The sequence below is a fragment of the Caloenas nicobarica genome, chromosome 4 (assembly GCF_036013445.1).
Source record: "Caloenas nicobarica isolate bCalNic1 chromosome 4, bCalNic1.hap1, whole genome shotgun sequence".
In the NCBI taxonomy this organism is placed as follows: Eukaryota; Metazoa; Chordata; class Aves; order Columbiformes; family Columbidae; genus Caloenas; species Caloenas nicobarica.
This window is the reverse complement of record NC_088248.1, coordinates 15,603,124-15,625,373: the sequence shown is the minus strand read 5'-3', so window position 1 is coordinate 15,625,373 and position 22,250 is coordinate 15,603,124. Positions and strand designations below refer to the sequence as shown.

The 22,250-nt window shown below is 38.9% G+C and overlaps 2 protein-coding genes across 7 annotated transcripts in view; one reads left to right on the top strand and one right to left on the bottom strand.

The window, feature by feature from the left end:
* Positions 1 to 8,006: 8,006 nt before the first annotated feature.
* Positions 8,007 to 19,624, bottom strand: C4H4orf33 (chromosome 4 C4orf33 homolog). Of its 4 annotated transcripts, none has more exons than XM_065633973.1 (6): positions 19,576 to 19,624; positions 15,014 to 15,203; positions 13,089 to 13,149; positions 12,845 to 12,896; positions 12,541 to 12,740; positions 8,007 to 10,865 (listed from the first exon to the last, which is right to left on the bottom strand). In XM_065633973.1, the coding sequence occupies exons 2-6, from the start codon at positions 15,192 to 15,194 to the stop codon at positions 10,766 to 10,768; spliced, it is 594 nt and encodes a 197-aa protein (XP_065490045.1). In that variant the 5' UTR covers positions 15,195 to 15,203; positions 19,576 to 19,624; the 3' UTR covers positions 8,007 to 10,765. The 4 variants fall into 4 exon arrangements, with proteins under 4 accessions (XP_065490045.1, XP_065490043.1, XP_065490042.1 ...); XM_065633971.1 differs by lacking the exon at positions 19,576 to 19,624 and adding an exon at positions 19,190 to 19,559; XM_065633970.1 differs by lacking the exon at positions 19,576 to 19,624 and adding an exon at positions 19,190 to 19,559 and having other exon boundaries at positions 15,014 to 15,198.
* Positions 19,625 to 19,779: 155 nt separating this feature from the next.
* SCLT1 (sodium channel and clathrin linker 1) overlaps positions 19,780 to 22,250 on the top strand; it is a 45,106-nt gene continuing 42,635 nt past the window's right edge. The window contains exons 1-2 of one of the 3 annotated variants that reach the window (XM_065634989.1): positions 19,780 to 19,828; positions 20,228 to 20,310. In XM_065634989.1, the coding sequence (XP_065491061.1) occupies positions 20,277 to 20,310 (34 nt within the window). In that variant the 5' untranslated portion in view covers positions 19,780 to 19,828; positions 20,228 to 20,276. Of the gene's footprint in view, positions 19,829 to 19,880; positions 20,018 to 20,227; positions 20,311 to 22,250 lie in introns of those variants that run through there. The other 2 variants (XM_065634990.1, XM_065634992.1) reach the window with 2 other exon arrangements.

Genomic DNA, 22,250 nt, shown 5'->3' with positions numbered 1-22,250 from the left:
AGCTTCTAATTAGTATGTTCTAATTAGATGCTGAACAACACACAACCATCCACAATTAATTCTATGCGTGATATGGTTTAAGAAACATCACAACTAAGTTAGGAAAGACCACAAGTCCCAGAAAATGTGAAAGCAATGCTAGGTGACTCCCTTTATGTGGCCTACTGAAAAAAAAAACAAAACAAACACCATCTTGTATAATGCTTGGGATTTATTTTAAACAATCCAGTCCTTATGACCATCATTAGTTACATCACATCTGCTGACAAAAGCAGACAATTAGTGGGAGTTCTAATAAACTAGCCATTAATTTGTACCTGTAAATGCCTGATTTTAAGGGCAATATATTTAATAGTTTAAAAGAATCATTACATCTGTCAATTAGCACCATTTTTTTAAATTAAGTCATCTTTCCACAAGTGAAGAAAAAAAAAAACTATAGGAGATGTTTCATGAAGAACAGACAATTCTTCCGCCTAAAATCAATTTTTTAAGGGCTGCAATGGCTAAAACAATGTTTTGAGCTGTAAACATTGACACACGAGCTAAACAGAGAAGGGAGAGATGTTGCACATATCTTTGGGCAAAGTTCTACTTTAAGGAGGCTATTCTGGTTCTGCTAATCAGAAAAGAAAAAATGGATTTCAGTAGGGGGAAAAAAAACCCAAAAAACCAAAAAAACCATCAAAACCAAAAAACCACACCACACACACAAAAAACCAACACCACCACCAGCCTCACAAAAAACCTCAAACATACATTGTTGAAAACTAGAGAGGGTTTCCAGAATACATTTAAGAATCATGGAGGGGGAAGGTGTTAGTAACCAAAGAGCAGAATTCAGCATCTCACATAACAGTGAACACGAAATTGGGCGAATACAGTCAATGCTTGTGATGTAATCTGTGTGATAGTCCCCATTTTAACAGATAAATTACACACCTTATAAGCAATGTTATCATGATTTTAAGCACTTCAGGCATTGTAGACTCAGGAGAATGAAAATAAAGTCTTGGCACTGTGACACTAACACATGCAGAATGTGATTACTTCCTCCTATATAATTTCCTAAACCTGCTAATTGATCTGGAGAGCCTCACCCAAGCTTCAAATCCACAGATTAACTGAGAAGGAAAGCAGTCAATTTACTACTTTATTAAAACTAACTGAACAGGTGCAGAAATAAAAAAAAAAATTCCACTTCTCATTAGCTCATACATGCTTTTCCAATCCTGAATGCTAAATCTCAATAAGTCTTGACACCACAGAGATGCAACCTGTGAAAATGGACTAATATCTGAAGGAACTTCCAGTATAAAAACAAAAAAAACCCACCAAACCCCACACCTTCCTTTGAAGGCAGCAAGTGCCTTATATTTACCAATACCTTAAACAGTAGAAGCCCTCTCTTTTTCCCTGACCTGATGTCCATGCCCCTGTTCCTTCCTTTATATCAATACTAATTCAACTAAGGTTTATTTTGGTTTAGGTTTTTTTGAAGGTGTTTTGGTGTTGCTTCTGTCCCCTCTCAGAGAGGACCCGTGGTCAGGGTTGGGTGAGGAAAGAGCTTGTGTGCTTCTTTATAGCCAGAGTTGTGTCTATACTGACTCACCTCATGCCTGGAAAAATTCATCTGTGAGCACAAAAGGGATATCAAGCCAAAAGCACTGGCTAGACAAAGCTGGCCCCTTCTAAGCAGCAGCCTGCACTCAATTTTCAAAACCGTCTTTCATACCAAAGACTTTACTAATGACCATCGCATCAACAGTATCTGAATAGATATAATGTAGTCATCATTTCCTACACAAAGAACAATACTACTACATGACTTCACAGAGTTTGAAGTATGAGGTCCCTTAAAGGAAGATTTGACTCTCTTCCTCTCTACACAGGTTATTTCAACAATTTAAAAATTTAAATAAGATAGCCAGATCTACTTACCATTACAAGTAAAACATGACAACACTAGTTTGAACAGTGATTTCTGATATACACACTGGAGTAACTTTATCTATTACCTTCAAGGCAAAAGAGCCTGTAGCAGTGATTGAAGAGATCCATCAAAGAATAATAAAGGATGAAAAACCACCATGGTATAAGCCATTCAAAAGTTGGGTTTGTTCATTTGTTTGTTGTTGGGGGGGGAGGGGATGGGTTGTTTGTTTTGTTTTTCCTGACCCTATTTCCATTTCCTCTTTTCCTTGACTCTCCTGAACTTTTTTTACCAGGTCAAGTGTACTCTCCCTTACCTTCCCTTAGTTCTTCAACCATGTATCCCCAGCCATCCCCTTTTATTTCCTAGTCCAGCTACACAAAAATGTTTTGTATCCTTTTCCCAGAATTAGTCTTCCTTCATAGCTCCATGTCCCACTCTGCATTTCCCAGCCCCTCTTTATGGTTCACACTCATCCCACAACAGCTAAGACCAAGCTTCCCAATTTCCTGAATTCTGGCAGCTTTCTTCTTCCACTTCTCATTACCTTGGCTCAGCATGAGATTTTTGGGAACATCAGCAACAAGAGTTGCTTTGCCCCTCAGTTGTAATACGCAGTTCTGGTATCACTTGTAAGCAATAAGAAACAACTGCAGGGAGTAACAAAACAATTCCTTCAGTTGGGTTTCCAGATATAAGAATAGCTGCAGCATTTCAGATTGGGAATCCATCTCACACAGGGGCCTTTATCTGTAAGAAGATGCCTAAGGAAGAGTAAGAACGGGAAGTACAGAAAGCATATGCTTATCCTACGACACTCCCAACCTCCAGTTATTTTCAGCTGAGGGAATTTCTTAAACCTGATTTTATATACGTAAACCTACACTTTTCTCTTTCTTCCAGTTATCTTTTCCAGTCTCCCACTGAGTCCACAGAAACTTCTCAAACACACAGTGGCAATACAATGCTATAAAAAGTACCACCCATTCTCTGCTCTGAGCACAGCACTCACCACCTTCATGTGATGGTCCATCCTTCTATTAGAATAAATCAACCCCCACCCAGCTTCTCTTCAGTTTCAGGCATTCAAACACTATACAGTAATTTGTAGCCCTCTACCATGTGCTCAAAGTACCTCTTTTCCAGGCTGAGGACAGTCCTAGCCTAACCACTCATAAAAAAAGAACATTCCCTGTCACATAACCTGTCACCAAGAGGCAGAAAGACCACTCAACATAAAACAAGTTAAAGCCTGGAAATTCTACCTGCCGGTGGTGTATTCCCACTTCCAGCAGAATCTTCAGAGAATTCACCTGTAAAGCTGCAAAAAAGCTCTTCTGAAGATGCACAGAATAGTTTCCGATGTTTCACAGAGATTACAAGAGACTCCTCTTGACAATAATATGGACCTCTCAAGATTTAATTCTGTAAGACATAAGAATTTAACAAGGCACGAGAATACATTTTTGTCTTCTGACATCATGAACTACCTTACTCTGAAACAGCAAAGTATTTTGTTGAAATTAAAAAAAAGATTTGAAGTAGATACCAGCCACAAGAGGTTACAGACCACCCTGTTAACATTTAGGAAAGTAATAGGCAACTTTAAACCAAAACCTAATTATTTAAAGTGCCAGGCACAATTAAATATAAATACCATGACTTGTATAAGCTATAAAGCACCACAAAAAGTACCAGTTTCCAAAATGTTCAATTTGCTGATGGAAGCAAACTCAGCAGTAAGAAGCAAGTAAACCACTTAGATTGCCTACAATTAAAGAGATGAATAATTTTGTGACAGGACAGCTACTACTGACACCACGATATAAACTTCATTGCCTGCAGTGACTGAGTTCAAGAGAATGAATTCATGAAATGAAAGACAAGATTAAACTGGCAAAAGAGGGTTCTACAGAGGAAGTTCTGTAATTTAAAAAGGTGATATCCAAAAATTCCTTTGTTTTATTCTTAAGAATCTGTTGTATGTTCCAAGAAAGCCACTTAAATGGCTAGGTAGCTTTTAAAACAGCATGGAAGACACAGTAATTTAGATTTTCAGGGCTATTTTAACACAATTTAGTTCTGTTTTACAAATGTATTCTTACACATTTGGTACTTGTAAATAAATCACGTAACTGGCAGAGGGTATTTACACACATACTCACTGGTACTCTATAGCATTATTTCTGAAAATAAATCACAAATATATTTTGGTATGTTCATAGCTAACACAGTTACAAACGGTGCCTCCCGAACCATCACTTAAACCCCTCCCATAGACACTGCAGCTAAGGCTTTTCCTTGTTTTAAACCATAGTAAAGAAAACAAGCAGCGCCAAGCAGTATGATCATATAGAACTAGCTTCTGGAACTTAATTCTCCTGATATCACTGATACTGATTTCAACAGATGAACAAGTAAACAGAAAAAGGCATAACTGTGATATACTTTAACTGTTGCATTGATCTCACTAGGACTATTTGTATGAGCATGTGTATAGCAACTTATACAACCAGTGTAAATAAGGGTTCCATAATCAGGCTTGAAGCACTGTTCAGAGACACTGCAGCAAACTAAAGCACTCACTGAAAGCAAAAGGAAGGAATCATGAATAGAAGAAATGCAGATTAACTATCAAACTTCAGTAGCTTATTATAAATGCACCATAATTAACTGCAATGAAGTCCACTTTAGAGTTGGTTTTGGCAGCATGAAAGACTAGTTTTAAATTTTACATGCAGCAAATTATGCACTGTGCTATTCATATTTTGAAAGCATTTTACATGGTCAGAATTTCAAATACAACAAACATTCTGTGCTGTGCCTTTCAGAGGCACAAAACGCCTCAGCCTGGGAAAAAGGAACAGCAAGCAACAGTTATTTAACATCACATTCATCAGTCCTGTATCATCATAGCACCGCTGGGCAGTACAAATATTAACTGACTCGCATTTCTAATGAGTTAACTAGAACAGATAATACAGCAGCTATGGCAGCCATGGCAAACAAAACATATATAATCCATCATGAAGTTAGAGTTTGCTAGACAGCATCTGACCTGGCATATTAGAGAAAATTATTAAAAAGTATACAAAGACATTAGCAAAATTTTATTCTCATTCAGAGCTTTTGCATTAAAAAAACCCCAGCTCTGCAGGGTCAGTACATGCAGCGTTAGATTTTATCACCTACCACACCTGACAGATTAAGTTGCTTCATCTTTGCATTTAAGACACAAATCACTTCTACCAGTGGACACTCAAGTTTTCCTTAAAGAAAACTTTCTTTTTGCACTTTTGTATTGAAGAACAGCAACTCTCCATCCCTCTTAGGCTACCGTTTTTCACTCCAAAGTGTTCACACCACTCAAGCCTCGCTCTTGAAGGACACACATTCTGCTATATTTAGAAAGAAAATATTAATTCAGAATTAAATACAGTCTTTTTTGAAGGTTTGCAAGAGACTATCCAAGGCATTTATAAAAAAACCCAATAGAATATTCAAGTAATTTGTGTATCACAACATTACCTTTTCTATTACAGACTGACACATCATGGAACTTACCTTCTCTGTTTTGTCTCAGAATTATTTATCAATATGCTACTGTACGAAATTAAACATAAGAGCTCTAACTATACAACACAGAATAGTGTCTCTTTTGATAAAGATGTCCCAAGAAATAAAAATAAGCTATCATCAGCTTCATTGAAACATCTTTTTTTTTCTGAAATCAATGATATAGTTGAGGATAACTAGGCTGTTAGCACCAAGGCATAGTTTTGATAACCTTCTTCTTCCACCTAGTGGCAAGAAACATAAAAAACAAGGTGGTCTTCAGGAGTACAGTCATAAGATATTTTCAACCAACTCTGTAAAGATTCACTGACGTTATAAGGAGGGCTGTGTCACGTAGAATTCTAGTTTTAATGGTGAAGTTCACAAGTAATAAACATACTATCACAAGGAGCTTAGAAGTGCACTTATATGATTAAACTGTTGAAACAAGCCGAAGTTCTCTTTACAGATATATTATTCGTTTTTGAAGCTCAGTATTTTTGTCTTCCAGGTTATGCAGTCTGATAATCTTTTAAGTAAGGGGTTGGAAATACCCAAATCTGCATTCTGCCTCAACTGCTCAAGTATTTACTGAAAAGATTGGCAGGGGGGTGGGGAAAAAACCACAGTAAAACTGCTCAGTGTTTCGTTAAACTCAGCAAATCAAATAACCACAATAGTATAAGCTATTTAAGACAGAGAATTCTATTGCCCTATAGAAAGGACATTTGTAGGAGTATCTAAGAACTAATTAAAAGTTTATGCCAAATTATGTGGCCACAATGGAAAAAAACAAGCCTATTAGTATTGAGTTCTATGTAAGCAACAAGATAAGCAAGGGCTGAGATGATCTCTCCTTTTCCTCAGTTTGGGGTACCGTAGTGAAGAACTGCCTCCAGCTGTTCACATCCACACATTTTGCAAGAATGCAGTCTCTTTTTAAGCTGTCTGTTCCCCTGTCTGGTTCAGGCGGAATTGGCTAATTAATTTAAAAATTGTTGTGGTAGTGAAGGAAAAGGTGATGACAACGTTGCCAGAAAGACAAGAAGGCAGAGCTAACACAACAGTCCCATTTCCTTGGGAATTCTGGCCAAATATGGTAAAATAATTAAAAATTGCTACACCACTGTCATTTTCACATGTGAAAATGTCATACTTAAGGTTATCTAAAGCCTTTGAAGAGCTTAAAAAAAAAAAAAACCAAAACACAAACACTATGTACCCCAAATGCATATTCCCCCATTTCTAAAGTAATAAAATCCTTGCATCTTAGATCCAATATGTCACAGGGTATAACTGGCACAAAAGTCAAATATTACCCACAGAAAACAATTGTAAGACAGGGTGGTGGGTTTTTTTCTTTTTTTTAGAGAGCAATGGCTAAGAAATGCTCAAGGAGAAATGGATTTGTAGGTAGAATGCTTGCATGATCTATGCTTTCTATCATGCAGCTCTGCATTTTATCAAATTGATATCCTACATAAAGTATACCTAGTGTGAAAATTTAGAAAATTTACCTGTACATATCAGATTCTTGATAAAAGTTTGACATATAAAACCAGCACAATGCTGAATGCCTCTCTATCTATGCATGCATGCGTATACACACATACACTAGATTGAATCATGTTCCTTCTGGACCAGAGTTAATTAATGAACATATACTTACATGGAACTCACGCAGAACAGAGTTTGTTTTTTCTTCATGTTTGTATGTCATAAAAAAAAGGCAACTGAGTAAAGACTGCCTACAACTGGACTCTGGTGTAAAATGAAACCTGGCCAAAAAGCAGATCAGAGCAAGAAAGCTACAAACCAGCTTGTCATCTCAACAAACATTAATGCCATCCCTGCAAAGTCCCGGGAGCTGTAAGTGATGCTGGCAAGTATTGCACTGTCCAGTGATGAGCCACGAATTCACTACTGTGAGCCATCTAATACATGCCTTATGTCAAGACTCCTCCCTACAGTAAGTTTCTACCACAGGATTAATTTAACTTTAAACCTTTAGAAACAAGTCAGTGCACAGGTTTCAGCTCTGCATTTCAGAAGCCCATATGGAAACCTTCTGACGAAGGGCAGCACTTACAGTTCAAACAGAATGTTAAAGCTCAGAAACATACATGTGAACCACCTGACAGCACTGTGGAACAGCATGCCTCAAGTAATGTCTATATGATAATCCCCATTTTCAGAAGCATCTAGCATTACACTTTGTACTGCAGAGACAATTATTTTACTTTAAATTACTTATTTAGGGAAAGTAATCTATTTCCCTCCAAGTTAATATAATTTGCATTCAGAGTCAAATCTGAAGTAGTCAGTTTGAAGTGCACATGAATATGAGATGAAGCCTCTGAATAAATAATTTGATTTAGTGTCTCTTACATACAAAACATCATTCATCACATGAAGACAACCTCTGTGGAAAAAATAAACTAATTCTGAACATTTGCATACACTTTATTGACAAACCATATAAAATGAAGTCTAAAAACATAATGAAAGGAGGTTTTTTTGCTTTTGACTGAAATTTCAAAAGCAGCTCTTAGATGTCAGTATCTAAAAAGCATTTTAATCAACATTTATTGGATTATTCAATATTTCAGACTGATAGCATTCTTTAGAAAACCGTACACAGATTGAAGGTAGAAAAGCCAAAGAATTAAAAGTACAATACTTATAATTTTCAACAGATGGCACTTCATAGCAAGGAATCTATAGTGTCTAATTAAAAGAGAGCAAAAACAATTGGATGGCTCAGTGTATTGACATGCCAAAGTCTGCACCTGAAAGAGGCTAATATCCTTAAATTTGAAAGTATATATACACAAAACTGGAAGTACAAAGAGGGAATTCTAAAGCCAAACAAAATCTCTGAAGTAACATTCTAATTCACAGATATTAATCACACAAAGATCTTCTTCACAAAGGCAGATATTCCCATCTTCTTTTGCTCTGAAGCAGAATTTACATGTAAAGTTAAAGACAGCACAGAAAGCATGACCAGACTATGGTTATTACTGCATAGAAGCTAAGAAAATAACAGAAAATCCTTTTAGTAACATGACTTACAAAGTGCAGTCTTATGCAAAATTTTGCATGCATTTTGACAACTAAAGATACACACAAGACTTTTAGAATCATTTATGAGCTAAATAAACAAGAAAGGCCTGGGAGCATTGCTGCTCTGAGTTACAACCCAGCTTACACATTTATGATGTCAGTCTGAGTAGAAAGTGCTTACTAATGAGAGTCATGAAAGACAAACTGAGAATGACAACATTTCAAGAAACCTGAGAGGAGCTAGCAGTTATCTTCAAATACCTAATGGGTAGTTATAGAGGAAAAAAAAGTCACTCTTCTTGGAGATGCACAGAGAAAGGACAAAAGGCAATGGGCACAAGTTGCAACATCAGGAAATGGTAATTACATAAGCTTTTGTAACAGAAGTAGCTAAGTATTGAAACAGGCTACCCAGAGCATTTGAAACTTTATCTTTGGAGTTATTCGAAACTCAACAAGGCTCTGTGCAAACTCATCTAGTTTCAACAATAGTCATGCTTTGAGCAGGATGTTAGACTACAAGAACACTAGTCACTTCTAGGATCTTGTGGGATTCTAAGTTGTTCAGTAGAAAGCGCTGCACAAAAGGATGAGAAAAAACAACACATCCTCAGGGCATAACTTCTGCAAGATACTCCCTCAATTTTGGCTTGGTGATATTCTCTCAGACTCCCAAAACAATCCTCCTCACAAAACTAGAGAACACAACCAGCTTCTACACTGTGATAACAGTTCAACAGGATGCAGGACTGAGGACCATGTCATGGTCTGAATCCTCATTCTGAACTAAACCGAAAAAGTTTAAAATTAAAGTCGCCTACTTTTCAGATGTAGGATATGTTTAGTGAGTAAGCTTCCCATTTTCTAAGTTAATTTATAAAGGAACAAGTCAGCAGCCACAAACAAGCAGCACTTAGTATGCTAGAAAAAAAAAGTCCCATTTGTAAACCCTGCAAGAGTTTACAGATTGGATGTTACCTGCTAACAGTATTCAGCACTGTTAAAAAGATTCATGCCCATATGTAGAAATGTAGGCACATACAATTAGAGTATGCCCAAGGTTAGGTGGCTTGCAAACAAAATCCTCATATGTCTGAGCTGAATCCTTAAGGTGGTGTGACAAGGCCTTAGAACCCCAAAGGATGTTCCCCCTTGGACCTTCCAAAAGGAAGACCCGGGGAACTACAGACCAGTCTCACCTCCGTGCCCAGCAAGATCATGGAAGAAATTCTTCACCATGAGGGTGGTGAGGCATTGGGACAGGCTGCCCAGAGAAGCTGTGGATGCCCCATCCCTGGAAGTGCTCAAGGTCAGGCTGGATGGGGCTTTGAGCAACCTAGTCTAGTGGAAGGTGTCCCTGCCCATGTCAAGGAGGTTGGAACTAGATTATCTTTATGGCCCCTTCCAACCCATTCTACGACTTTATGATAACAAACAAGCTTTTGTAGGTACACGGCTATATCAAAAAGTTTTACTAAACATTATCAGAAACTTTTCCTGGAATGCATAAAGCCTTTTGTAAACCTACCCTCTGTATCTAAATATCACTAGAAGTTCCACACTAAATGTGAAGTAGAGAGGTCTGCTAATAACGAAACAAATTAAGTTCCTCCTTCAGCACTGTACAAAGGAAAACTTCAGGTATCGGAAAGGGGCTGGCTAGTGTTATACCTCCAGCATCTTGCAATGCAAGTACTGTACCACAAAATGCCATGACAGCTATATTATTTTCTGTTCCTGAAGGAAGCATTCTTTCTCCTGATAGCAATTAAAGAGTTTAGTGCACATGATCTCATTCAACAGCCAAGAAACAAACAAGCAGCAGTGAAAATACATCAGAAACGCAGCGACTAAGGAAACCGCAATATTCCAAGCCAGATATTGACCTTGTGAAACGTAGAGTTCTCATGAAAACACAGGTGTACCTTTTGCACATTTTTCCCCCTTCACTGGTAGAAGCAGATTCATCTCTTTTGTACAGATGAAAAACTCCATACCCAGATGAACTGAAACACAAGCCATTGCTTACTTCATACATTTAGAATGAAGTGGCCTAGATACTTCATAGTTTAAGATTGATCAATGCTTTTGTTGTCAAGGAAAGCCTTACTAATCTGATATTTACAAACGCTGCTCGAAATGTACAAGTTTTTTCCCTACAGCTTCATCTAACCTTAATGCTACTATATAAAAATGTATGTCTCAATCCATTTAATTAGAGAGAGACTTCCATATATCTGATTCAGGCTGCTTCCAGTCTTCTCCCATTAGTCCTTTCAGGTTCAATTCTTTGAAAAATTCCAGGCGATGACTGCAAAGAGGAGAAATAAACAAAAATGTTACAAGTCTCAGTATGTGTCTTAATAAAAGGCAGTATCCTCAAGAGGTTTAATTAATCTTTATTTACATGTTTTCTTGGGCGGGAATGTAACCATCATTCCATGTGTTCTTTTTCCAAAATCTGAGTTTATAAATAAAAACACTACTGTCTTTCTGAAAATCTTGTACTAGAAAACAGAGGGCAAAATCCTCAGCTATGAACAAGTATCACACAGCACAAAGTGAAGTTAACAGAGCACTCCCCTTTTAAACTCCCTCACTTTATGTTGCTTGGAACTGCAGCCAAAGCAAGAGCACAGTAATGTTCTACTTTATGAGTTATCTGCATTCCAATGAAGTAAATATAATTTACAACTCTTGAACAATTGAAAAATTGTATCCCAGTGATATCCTCTCCTTACAGAAAAGAAGGTGGCAGGACAAATGACGAAGCTAGTAAATATATATTTTCTGGAAGGCTAGAAGGCTCATTTCCTTTAAACATTATGAAATCAGTTCTTGCTAAGAGTTTCTCCTTTAGGCTACCATACAGAAACAGAAGGAAAACACTGCAGACAATTCATAATTCTTACATAAAATAACTGCCAAACAGTGGATAGAACATCTGACACTGCACTACCCAATTAAAAAGGTAAATAGAATTCTCTTATTAGAAAGTAATTTGTAAAAGTGAAGACAAACTAAGAGCAATGAACATAGCAAGGAACAACCTTTCACATAATTGCATCTGCTACCAATGTCTGAAAAAGTCAAGGGGTTTTTTTGGAAGAAGTACTACAGAAAGCACATAAATAATCCCTTCCCGAAAAATATTACAGGCATTCTCCAGTTTACCACAGGAAAAAAAAAAGTATCTATTTCTTACAGAACACTGATAAAGAGAATATTCTTTATTAGCAACAGCTTACAATTTATTTTTTGTAAACAGTTCCAAAAGTTAAGTTTTTCTTAAAGAAAGGCAAAAAAGGGTAATAGATCTAAAATTTACCTTACCCGGCCATCATTTTATGTTGATTAACAAATTTGTATAAGAACTACAGTAGAGCTCTAGAGCTAGTTCATTTATACAAAGCGTCCAGAGGTTTTTAATCAAATGATCTCAGCCTCATGGTCAAAGAAAATAAACAGGCTCAAAGCATAATTTAAAAATCAAGATATTCTAGTTTTTCTATTGATACTGGGTATCTTTTTAATATACTTTTCAGTTTAGTCTGCTTTTTCATTTTTTTTCCATAATATGGAACCATCTGTATAGGTGAGGTTGTTTATCACAGTAGAGGAGAAGCAAAAGAGATTTACTGGAAACATATCTGGTGAAATTAACACCAAACAACATTTCAGAAGGTGCTGGAGGCAAGGAAAATATAGAACAACCTATCTATGATTCAGCTGAGGAAGGTGATAAAACAGATGCCAATGGTGTTGAACGTATCACTTGCTGTGCAGCTAGGGGATAACCCAGCAATCAAGCACTGGTTACAGCTATCTTGCCACAGGGCCTTATACAAAGTACAATGCCAGTGGAGCTGGGGCTGAGTAGTATAGTTAAAATCCTAGTGGCACTCAGTCTGGAAACCAGGTTAGCTTGCTTTAAGTATTCCAAGAATAGTGCAACTATTTTACTAAAAAGCTAATTTCATGCTTACAAATCTGGTTTCTGTCCTTCCTGTAGTTCATGTCGAGGCACAGGATGAAGCGCTTCATACTTTCTCTCTTCTCCTGAGCCATGAATTGCAAATGCATTGAATTTGTTAGTGCATGGTGGAAAATAGTGCCATGGAAGATGAGCTTTACCCTCCCATTTGGTTTTCATTCTGGTCACCTCAAACTCTAAAAGAAGTTCTTCCTGGTAAAGAAGGAAAACAGAGTTAACATCGTCTCCCAATCAGGCAACAAGTACCTAAAACCAAATAGCTTTTCTGTACCTTATGAATGTACTTGACCACTTACTTTCCATACTCTTCTTTTGCCAGAAAGCAGCAGCAACAAGTGTTGTCCATGGCTGTCAAGAAATCAGAACACAATTTTCTTAAAATCATGACAAATTATTAGTGTACTGTTCTGTCACAAATGTTCACATTCTTCGGATTGCGACAGCTTTGGTACCCAGTCTTCCTCATACATATATCTAACAAGCATTAGAACTGGAAATGCAAATTAACATTTGTGACTTTTGCCAGGGTGCTGTACTTACGGACAAAGTTCAACTTCTAAATACTGTTCAGTTCTGTCACTCAGGAAAAATGCTTCAACAACTGAAAAAAAAAAAAACCAAAACCACCACAACACAGGCTATCAGTATTTATAATAACTATTTTGCAGTATCCTAAACACCTTCAAATCCCTCTAAAACAATTTTGCTTTCGATCTTTGGCCTGTGCCATGCCAGAGTTTGTCTAGCTGTGTACATGCTACTGACAGTTTCCTAGCTATTTAAAAAGCTATACCATCATTGTAACTTCAAGAGCTTTTTTTAAATGCCTATCACCATAAAGAACTTTACAAAGCATTGTACTAATTTTATTTACTTTACCAACTCTAGCTTTGGAAAAACTGATCTTGATGCAGCAGAAAAATGGCAGGTTTATTAACAACCACTAGCTGCCAACGCAGTAAGAAAAGCATCAGCACATAGCGATTTCATCTAGTATGCCTGCTGTGAACAAAGCTGACTAAGACAGAGCAATTCTAGTCAATCATACTCACAGGAGGCACTCTGGGTAGAGCACTTAAGCGCAAAAGTCTTATGTTTGCTGGTAGCCTAAGGGTTCAGAGCACCAGAAAAAAAAAAGATGAAAAGAGGAACACACACTCACAGCAGAGCAAACAGCCCATAACCAAGTCTGCTAAATCTCAGAAATACTAAGAAAGTGTTTAGCTCCAATGGCTATTCCCTGTCCTGTAGATGGCTGGTACTTTGGACAAGGGATCAGTATTCCACATGTACCTGAAAGTCAGGTGTGACTGCTGGATCACCTCTCAGGAACACAAAGTAGCCTTATAACGGTGCTTCTCACAGCAATAACACTATTAGAAAGCTTTAGTTAGAATAATTATATATGATTGCTAACTTCATTTTTACATTTTAGGACAATAAAATCAAAGAGGTGCTAATGCTGTTCTAATATAGCTTTAATCAGAATAGTTCAATAATCAGGAAGTAGATTGCTGCTGGAAGCATTAAATTCTTGCATTATTCAAAGCAAGAGGTAAAAGTGACAGTATTGACAGGAAAGCAAAATGAAAACAGCATTACTATAAGGATATTCTCCATTCCGTTTAGGTACAATTTTGAGTCATATTTTAGGACCTGCTCTTTCTGTGTTTCATATCTTTATATTCCTCAAACACTTTGGAAAAGTGATTGAAGTAAATATGTTTTAGCTATTGCTCTCTACTTCTTAAAGCAAAAGTAGAACCCATCTTTAGGACTTCACTTATATTTACGTAGTGCAAATGCACTTCTATACATATGACACAAAATCATTTTTTTATTCTAACATGTCAAGCCTCTATTATTCCACAAGTTATATCAGTAAGCCATAAACTAAGCTTGACTGCCCATACTATTGACAGGATCAGGAAGAGTCAGCATCATCATTATTGAGACTAATCCAGCTCATTTTACTCCATTTCTTTATGGCCACTGAGTGACAAAACATATTTGCTTCTTTTCACAGTCATTTATATTGTTGCACTACCATAAAACAACCACTCACCTCACAGCCAGTTGTGTTACTGATGAAAATCAATTAACTACCTAGAAAAAGAGCATCACTCTTGATACAGTTTGGGGTAGTTTACAGCTGAATATAGTATGAGGCTTATAGTTACTCAAGGAGCTGTTTAAAGGTTTACAGTGATTACAACTAAATTCTTTCCCAAAGACCTCAGGATACAAGAGAAAGGAAAATTTTCACATTTCAGGTCTGATCTTTAAAAGCAGTACTGTGACTAAATAAACTGAATTGAATTAGATGTCATACACTCACAACCACTAGATCACTTAAAAAAACCCCAAACATTATAGACTCTTAAATAAAGACCAGGCATATTAACTACAGAGGAACACCAGTGTCGACACAGATCAGATATTTGCAACAGAACAGTGACACTTACCCTCATAGTCCCACAGTCTACTACAAGGTTTCCCTGGCTCTCCAAGTGGTGCTGGAGGATCATTAAAGAATGGAGCATTAACTTCCATTAGCAGTCCTGCATTGTCTGACTTCAGCCCAATTGTTACTGGCTCATGGCTCACAGGTAAACCATCCCATGTGTGTTTAATTTTAAATTCCATCTTCCTGTACTACATAAACAAGAAAAGCTTCTGTCAAAGATGATCTCATATTCCATTTTACCATCAACTGCACTATTTGCCAGGCCAGGAAAAAAGCACACTTTCGTACAATCAGTCATGGCATCAGAAGAGCTGAAATAGTTTAGCTTTATAAAGCAATTAAATAAATAGTTACATGAATACTTTTCATAGGTTTTTAAACCTGCATGGTTACAAATCACTCTGAAGTCTTACGAAGCTTAAGGCATTTCAACTATGTACCTAAACAGACACCTTCCAAAACCATCAGAAATATTTACCAAGAGAACAGATAAAACAGTCTCCACTAAATGGTCCTAGATGATTTCGTAACATAAGAAAAATACATTGAGAAAAACTTTCTATGAATCTGAGATGCAAGATGATGAAACAATTAGCTGAAGCTTCTCTTGATAGTCATTGCAAAACAGCCAAACTAAGGGATTTTAAAACTGCAGGCACATCTTGTTAAATACACTGTATGTTTGCAGAGCAGCAAGAACAGGGCACACTACACTCCAACAGCTACTGTCAGAGATAACTGCACGAACCTTAAAAATAGCCTTAATTTAATAAGCAAAAGAATCAGTGAGGCCCAATTTCCAACAAGTCTATGGTTCCTTATCCCTCCCCTCCTCAGTATGAGTTCCCTCCCATTACCACAAGAGAGATCCTTGATTTGTTCCACCTTTCCTTCAATAGAGAACACTACCTTTTGTCTCCAGAGAAAAGACTGGTCACAGAGGTAGCAAAAGTCATCATGCTAGAAATTTGAGATAGCTGCCCTTTATGGGATGATAGGATCCCCATCCTATGGACCTTCAACTGAAAATAAAAGCACACAAGAAAAAAAAAAAAAAGGAGAAAAAAAAAACAGGGAGACTTGCCATTATCAGCAAGTACCACGAATCCTCATGAGATGTCAAAACAGAACTCCCTGAAGTAGGTTCTAGGACCTCCCTCCTGCCTCAGACCCTGACCCCTCTCCAGCATATCCATATGCTGACCTGGAACCTGCTCTAAAACCAACAAGTGATCTAGAACCAAGAGGCAAGTCAGAACACCACCAACTCCAGAATTCATACCTGCTCTAAACTCCACCAACACCAGCCTAGCTCTACAAACAACCTACCCCAAAACCCAACCTCTGGAACCAACCCAAACTCACATCTAACACCAACAGCAAGCACATTATTTTCCCCTTTTCAAGTACAGGGATTGGAAGGGGCAGATCGCCCAGAATGCTGATGTTGTCTGCCAGAAAAGTAACCAACACCCTCTCAACACTACAAGAAAGCTCAGATGGGTACTTTATTTCAACAGGAATATAGGCTAGATAAAAATGGACAAAGCCAAAAGGTAGAAGGTTCTACATTCCCCAGGGGAACAACTCCATCACCTATTTAGCTACATTGATAAATAATAGAACCATCATCATTTTGACTTAGAATCATAAGTAACTTTTGAGGTTTTGTTTGTTTGTTTTTGTTTTTTCCATATTATAGACCAAGTATTTCATCTTATCCTCAAGACAAGGATTGGTAGCTCCTCAGCCTCTAGTTCCCCAGAGCATTTAGGAAACATTGTTTTAATTGGGCGTTCTGCAATAGTACCAGGCAGATTTAGAAGTTAAATGTTGCTATAAAACTCTAATTTAGTCATAAGATAATGTTCATCCAGTCACACTCTCAGCATTACCAATTCCACCCTATAAAAATATAAAAACTAACATTATTAAAAGTTCTGACAACATTAACAATGTATTCTTGATATTCAAACACCAACAGACGATTTCACATCATTAATTAGGGGGATTGCCAGGAAATGTCAAAGACATCTCTTGAAATCAAATCTATGTTTTTACAAAATAATGTTTTGTTAAATAGAAACATAGAATCATTTTGATTGGAAGAGATCGTCAGGATCATCAAGTCCAACCATAACCTAACTCTAGCACTAAACCATGTCCTAAGAACCTCATCTACACATCTTTTAAAGACCTCCAGGGATGGTGACTCCATCACTTCCCTGGGCAGCCTGTTCCAATGCTTTACAACCCTTTCCATGAAGAAATTTTTCCCAATATCCAATCTAAACCTCCCATGGCGCAACTTGAGGCCATCTCCTCTCATCCTATCACTTGCTACTTGGGAGAAGAGACCAACCCCCTTCGTGCTACAACCTCCTTTCAGGTAGTTGTAGGCAGCGATAAGGTCTCCCCTCAGCCTCCTTTTCTCCAGGCTAAACAGCCCCAGTTCTCTCAACTGCTCCTCAACAGACTTGTGCTCCAGGCCCCTCACCAGCTTCGTTGCCCTTCTCTGCACTCTCTCTGGTACCTCAATGTCCTTCTTATGATGAGGGGCCCAAAAATGAACACAGGATTCAAGGTGGGGTCTCACCAGTGCTGAGCACAGTGGCACAATCACTTCTCTAGTCCTGCTGGCCACACTATTCCTGATACAAGCCAGGATGCTGTTGGCCTTCTTGGCCACCTGGGCACACTGCTGGCTCATATTCAGATGGCTGTCAACCAACACTCTCAAAATATGTTAAATAGCACCAAAAAATATATTAAACAAGTCCCTTTCACAATACAAACAGCTGCTAAAACATATTCAATGGGCTATCCAGCCTTAAACTCATCTAGAAGATATTAATCCACAGGAAATGCAGACAAATACTGTGCTTTTAATTTTCTAAGCTGCGAATATCAAGCAGCATGAGCATGGAGTAACCACAGATGGTAAGACCCTTCCTAGTGGTTTTTGACACAAACAGGAAAATTCCTGTAAATAGAGCTCTACATGCCCTACACGCACTTACTGTGAAAGGAAACAAGACAGAATTACAGAAGCAGGATCACTTACTCAAAGAGTAAAGTTTAAGAGTAGATAGGTACATCTAAGAAAGCTAATAAAGTGTTATGAACCCATTTTATACTGCCCTATTAAAATAACATTACAGACTTAGAAGTCAGTATTTCCTTCTATTACTGTATTTCCAGTTTGTGCTAATATATTTAACTCTTTGCACTCACTGGTGAAGGTAAATATCTGAAACACCTATTAGAAAATACTGACAGATTTCAATGGTGTTTTAAAAAAATATAGCCTTCTAATAAAAGTAGCCCAGGAATATCTTAAAATCCAGGCAGAATTGCATGACTAGCTATTATCATTTCCAACTGAAGTAAGGAATGTGAAGCTTCTCTTTGTGCACAAGATTTGAAAGGTTGTCTCAGGAACAGAGTCACAACATATCAAGTTAAAAAAACAAACACACACACACACGACAGTGAAATAACAGAACTTGCTAAACCAATTTAGACACTACTGTAACTGTAGTGTGTAAAAATGAAGATAAAATACTTATCACTTTGCTATTTATACCTATATGAGACAGATGTCTTTTTTGGTGAAAAACTTAACTCCTGCAGGAAGAGCTTATCATGTGCTGCAATAACCGCATTGAAGTTTTAACGTATTGTTGAAAACAAATATTACTCTCAAATGTAAGAACATGCAATTTTAAAGATAATCACGAAATAAGGAAAATTGCAAAACATTCACTAGCTTTCATTAGAGGTCTACCCAGTGCTCAAGTTATTTGACTTGATGAACAGCAGAGCTCAGATTTTTCCAAATTAATGGCCGTGCCAAGTCTTGAGCTTATTACATCGGACAGACTTCGGTAAGCTGGTTACTAGAATGCTTTTCAATTACAATAAAAATAGCAACACATAGTAACGGTGCAAAAGTAATTTAAAACCACAACAGTAGACCTTTAATTACTTTTTAAGACTGCACCTCAGACAGTTGTTAATGACCTGTAAAGGGATGCAAACGCTAAAAGCATTAGCTTTGCAGCCAGTACTTCTGACCCGCACTGCTCAGCCGCAGGCTACACGGAGCGGCTGCAGCCAGACCCCAGCCACATGTGCAGCACAGCAAGGCCAGGGCTGCTGCCGCCCTGCTCACCTCACGCCTCTCCTCATGCAAGGGATTTACGTCTTCCACTCAAACCCTATCGACGTCAGTAACACCGACAAAAAGCAAGACGGAAGTAATTATATTGGTGTTTTCCTTAACTGCTTCAAGAGGACAGGGGAGTACTTGGAGACCGTGTAAGAGACGGCAGCGCTAGCTGTACTTCAGAGCTCATTACTAAACACAGACAGGAGCCCCCACAGGGCTTGAAAATGTTCCCAGTTCCGGCTGCCTCACGGCTACTCCGGGCTAACACCAGCAGCAGCATATCCTGAAGAGAACTTTAACGCGTAAACGCCTGTCATTAACCCGCATGTTTCTCATGTACGTTTAACAACAGATCTCTTACACCCCCAGACAATCCCTTGAAACGAAACCTGGCTCCCGGGCACACCGAACGCCTCCGCGTCCCCCCCCCTCCCGCTTCCTCCGGCGGCCGCAGCGCTCGAGCGCGTGCGCGCGCAGGCTCCCTCAGCCCGCCCCGCCGGGTCCCTGCTCCAGGCTGGCGCGCGCTCATGCGGGCGGAAGATTGACATTCAGAACGACACGCCCCCCCCCGGTCACGTGACCACGGTGCTGTTCCGGGCCGCGCTGGCTGCGGAGGGAGGAGCTGAGGCGTCCGCGAGGCTGGTGGGTGGTAGTTGCTGTCTGTCCCGTTAGCCGTTACGGGGCGCGTGACGGAGCGGAGCGGCCGTTGCTGGGGCGCGCGGGCGCCGTTAGCGCTGCCTGCCGTTGGGCGCCGTTAGCGCTGCCTGCCGTTGGGCGCCGTTTCCCTGTCGGGCGGCGGTGGCGGGCTCACCGCACCGGCCTGAGCGGCAGGTACGGAAGGGGAGGCTGCGATTGCTGCCCCCGCTCCCCAAAGCAGCAACCGCGGCTTTGCTTTCGGAAAGAACTGCGAGCCGGTGGGCAAGGGAAGGGCGTCCCCGGCGCATGGAATTTACTGCCTGCTTCTCTCTCTCTCGAGTAGCTCTCGCCTTCCGTGTCCGCCGGCGAGCCTGGAAATCATAGGCTTTTCCTGGGTTTTTTCAGGCTTTCGTGAGCGGAACTCTGAGCGGCGGTGGAGCTCTCCACTGGAAATATGGCCTCTGAGCTCGCCGGTGCGGCACAACCAGGTGAGGTCTGTGCGAGCGGTCGGCTCTCTGGGCTGCCCGGCTGCTCCCGGCGCGGCGCGGGTTGGCCCCGGCGCTGTCCCGGCGCTGCTGGAAGGACGGAGCGGAGGAGCCGGGGTCTGGGCGCTGCCTCTTGGGAGTCGGGGGCAGTTTCTACACAAGATAGAAACCCTTTTGCATGTGGTTGCGGCAATAAGGATTTATTTATATTCTGTAGTGCTTCTAGTGTTTGCTGTAGTGAATAACGACATCAAAGGACTAATAATTAAAAGCTGCTAACGAGGGTAACAGCCAAAAATAACACCTCTTTTCTCTGGTTAAGAAGCTACTGCACTTCCTATGCTTTGCTTGTACCTGAAAGGCAAAAAAGCTGCCTTGCCAGTTACTCATAACATTTGCTTTAAGAACTAAAATCAGTATTTTTAAGTGTGTGTTCTTTGTTACAATTTTGAGAACTTTAAGCTTAATATGATTGAATCAGAGTACAGTTTCATTACTTACCAGCAACATACTGGCAAAAATTGCTCTGCACAATTTATAGGGAATTAGCTGATCTGTTGTCCCAAGTATGTTACTGTCACTAATGAGTATTGTGGGAAAACTTGATAGCACAGTAGGAAGCAGGACAAGATCATAGTTCATGAAGTGCTATGCCAATGCATCACTTGAACCTCAACATTTTAACTGGTACTAGATTTTGTATGACAGCTTTGCGTGGCCAAAGGTGAAAGACCAGCTCATAAGCCCATATTTTTATCAAGTTTTGCATAAGTATTTATTATACTGCGATGTGAACAAATTGTGTGTTTTCTAATATTGGGTTTGCATTTTCATATGGATTTAATTCATTTGGGTATAGCTTCTTATTTATAAATCATTAGGCTCTAACTAGAGTTCGGACTAAATTCACTGTAAAGTGGTAAGAGTTGCCTATTCTATCAAGGAATTTAATTCTCTCTTTAAAAAACTTCATGCATTTTAAAAGCTGCCAAATGACAAATCTGAAGTTGGCTTGCATGCCAACTGATTTAAGTTGAGACCTGCTCTGAGTCCAATATATGGATTGATGTTCCTCTTTTTTATGAATGTGAAATTGAAGTTCTAAAATGCTGAATGTGTGTAATACGCATAAAGATGCTCTCTAAGCACTACTAAATATTGCCTTGTATCATAAATATTTGTTGTGTTAAATATGTAGCTGTAAAGGAGATTCTCAGAATGAAATGTTACTCTCCGGCATTGATCAGTTATGAATTGAGTTTTAGCTGAATGCATTTTGAAGTAGCAGCAGCCAGCATTACAAATAGTAAGTCCTCTATTTCATTACATATTTTTGTGATAAGCTACTAAATACATAAAATTTTTATGAGAATGTCTTTAGGGATTCACTGTTGGAGGTGAGTACACCTTTAAGTGGTGTTGAAGGTTTGACCCCTATTGCACCTGTGGCCTCTGATGTTTGCAGACTGCTGTGGCTGGGGAGGTTAGCTACTTTCACCTTTTATGTCCTTCGATATCCTTTTACTCCTTTTTATCCCCTCTATAATTTTTCTGTTGTCTTCTTTAGGAGATTAGAACCACAAAAAGAACCACTTGGATGTGTATCAAGAAAAAGAGGCAAAACGTTGTTTTAAATCAAAATGTTTGCATTACCTTCCTGACTTCCTTTTTCTTCCTCTTTGCTCAGATTTTTATGTTTTGTTAGAACGAGGAACACTCCATGAACAGTAGAAAGAGCTGTTATTTCTCCCTTGCAACCTTCTGCTGGTTCTTTCGTTTGTAGTGCAAGTAGTCTCTGAAATCCCAATAGACAAAGTTCAGATGAATAAGGAAGAGTGATGCCTTAGCTGATGTTCTAACTCAGCAGTATGAAATCTCATTATTTGTTATGCTTTGCTTCTTTTAGAGAAAGCATCTACTGACAGGCTGCATTTTTTCACTCT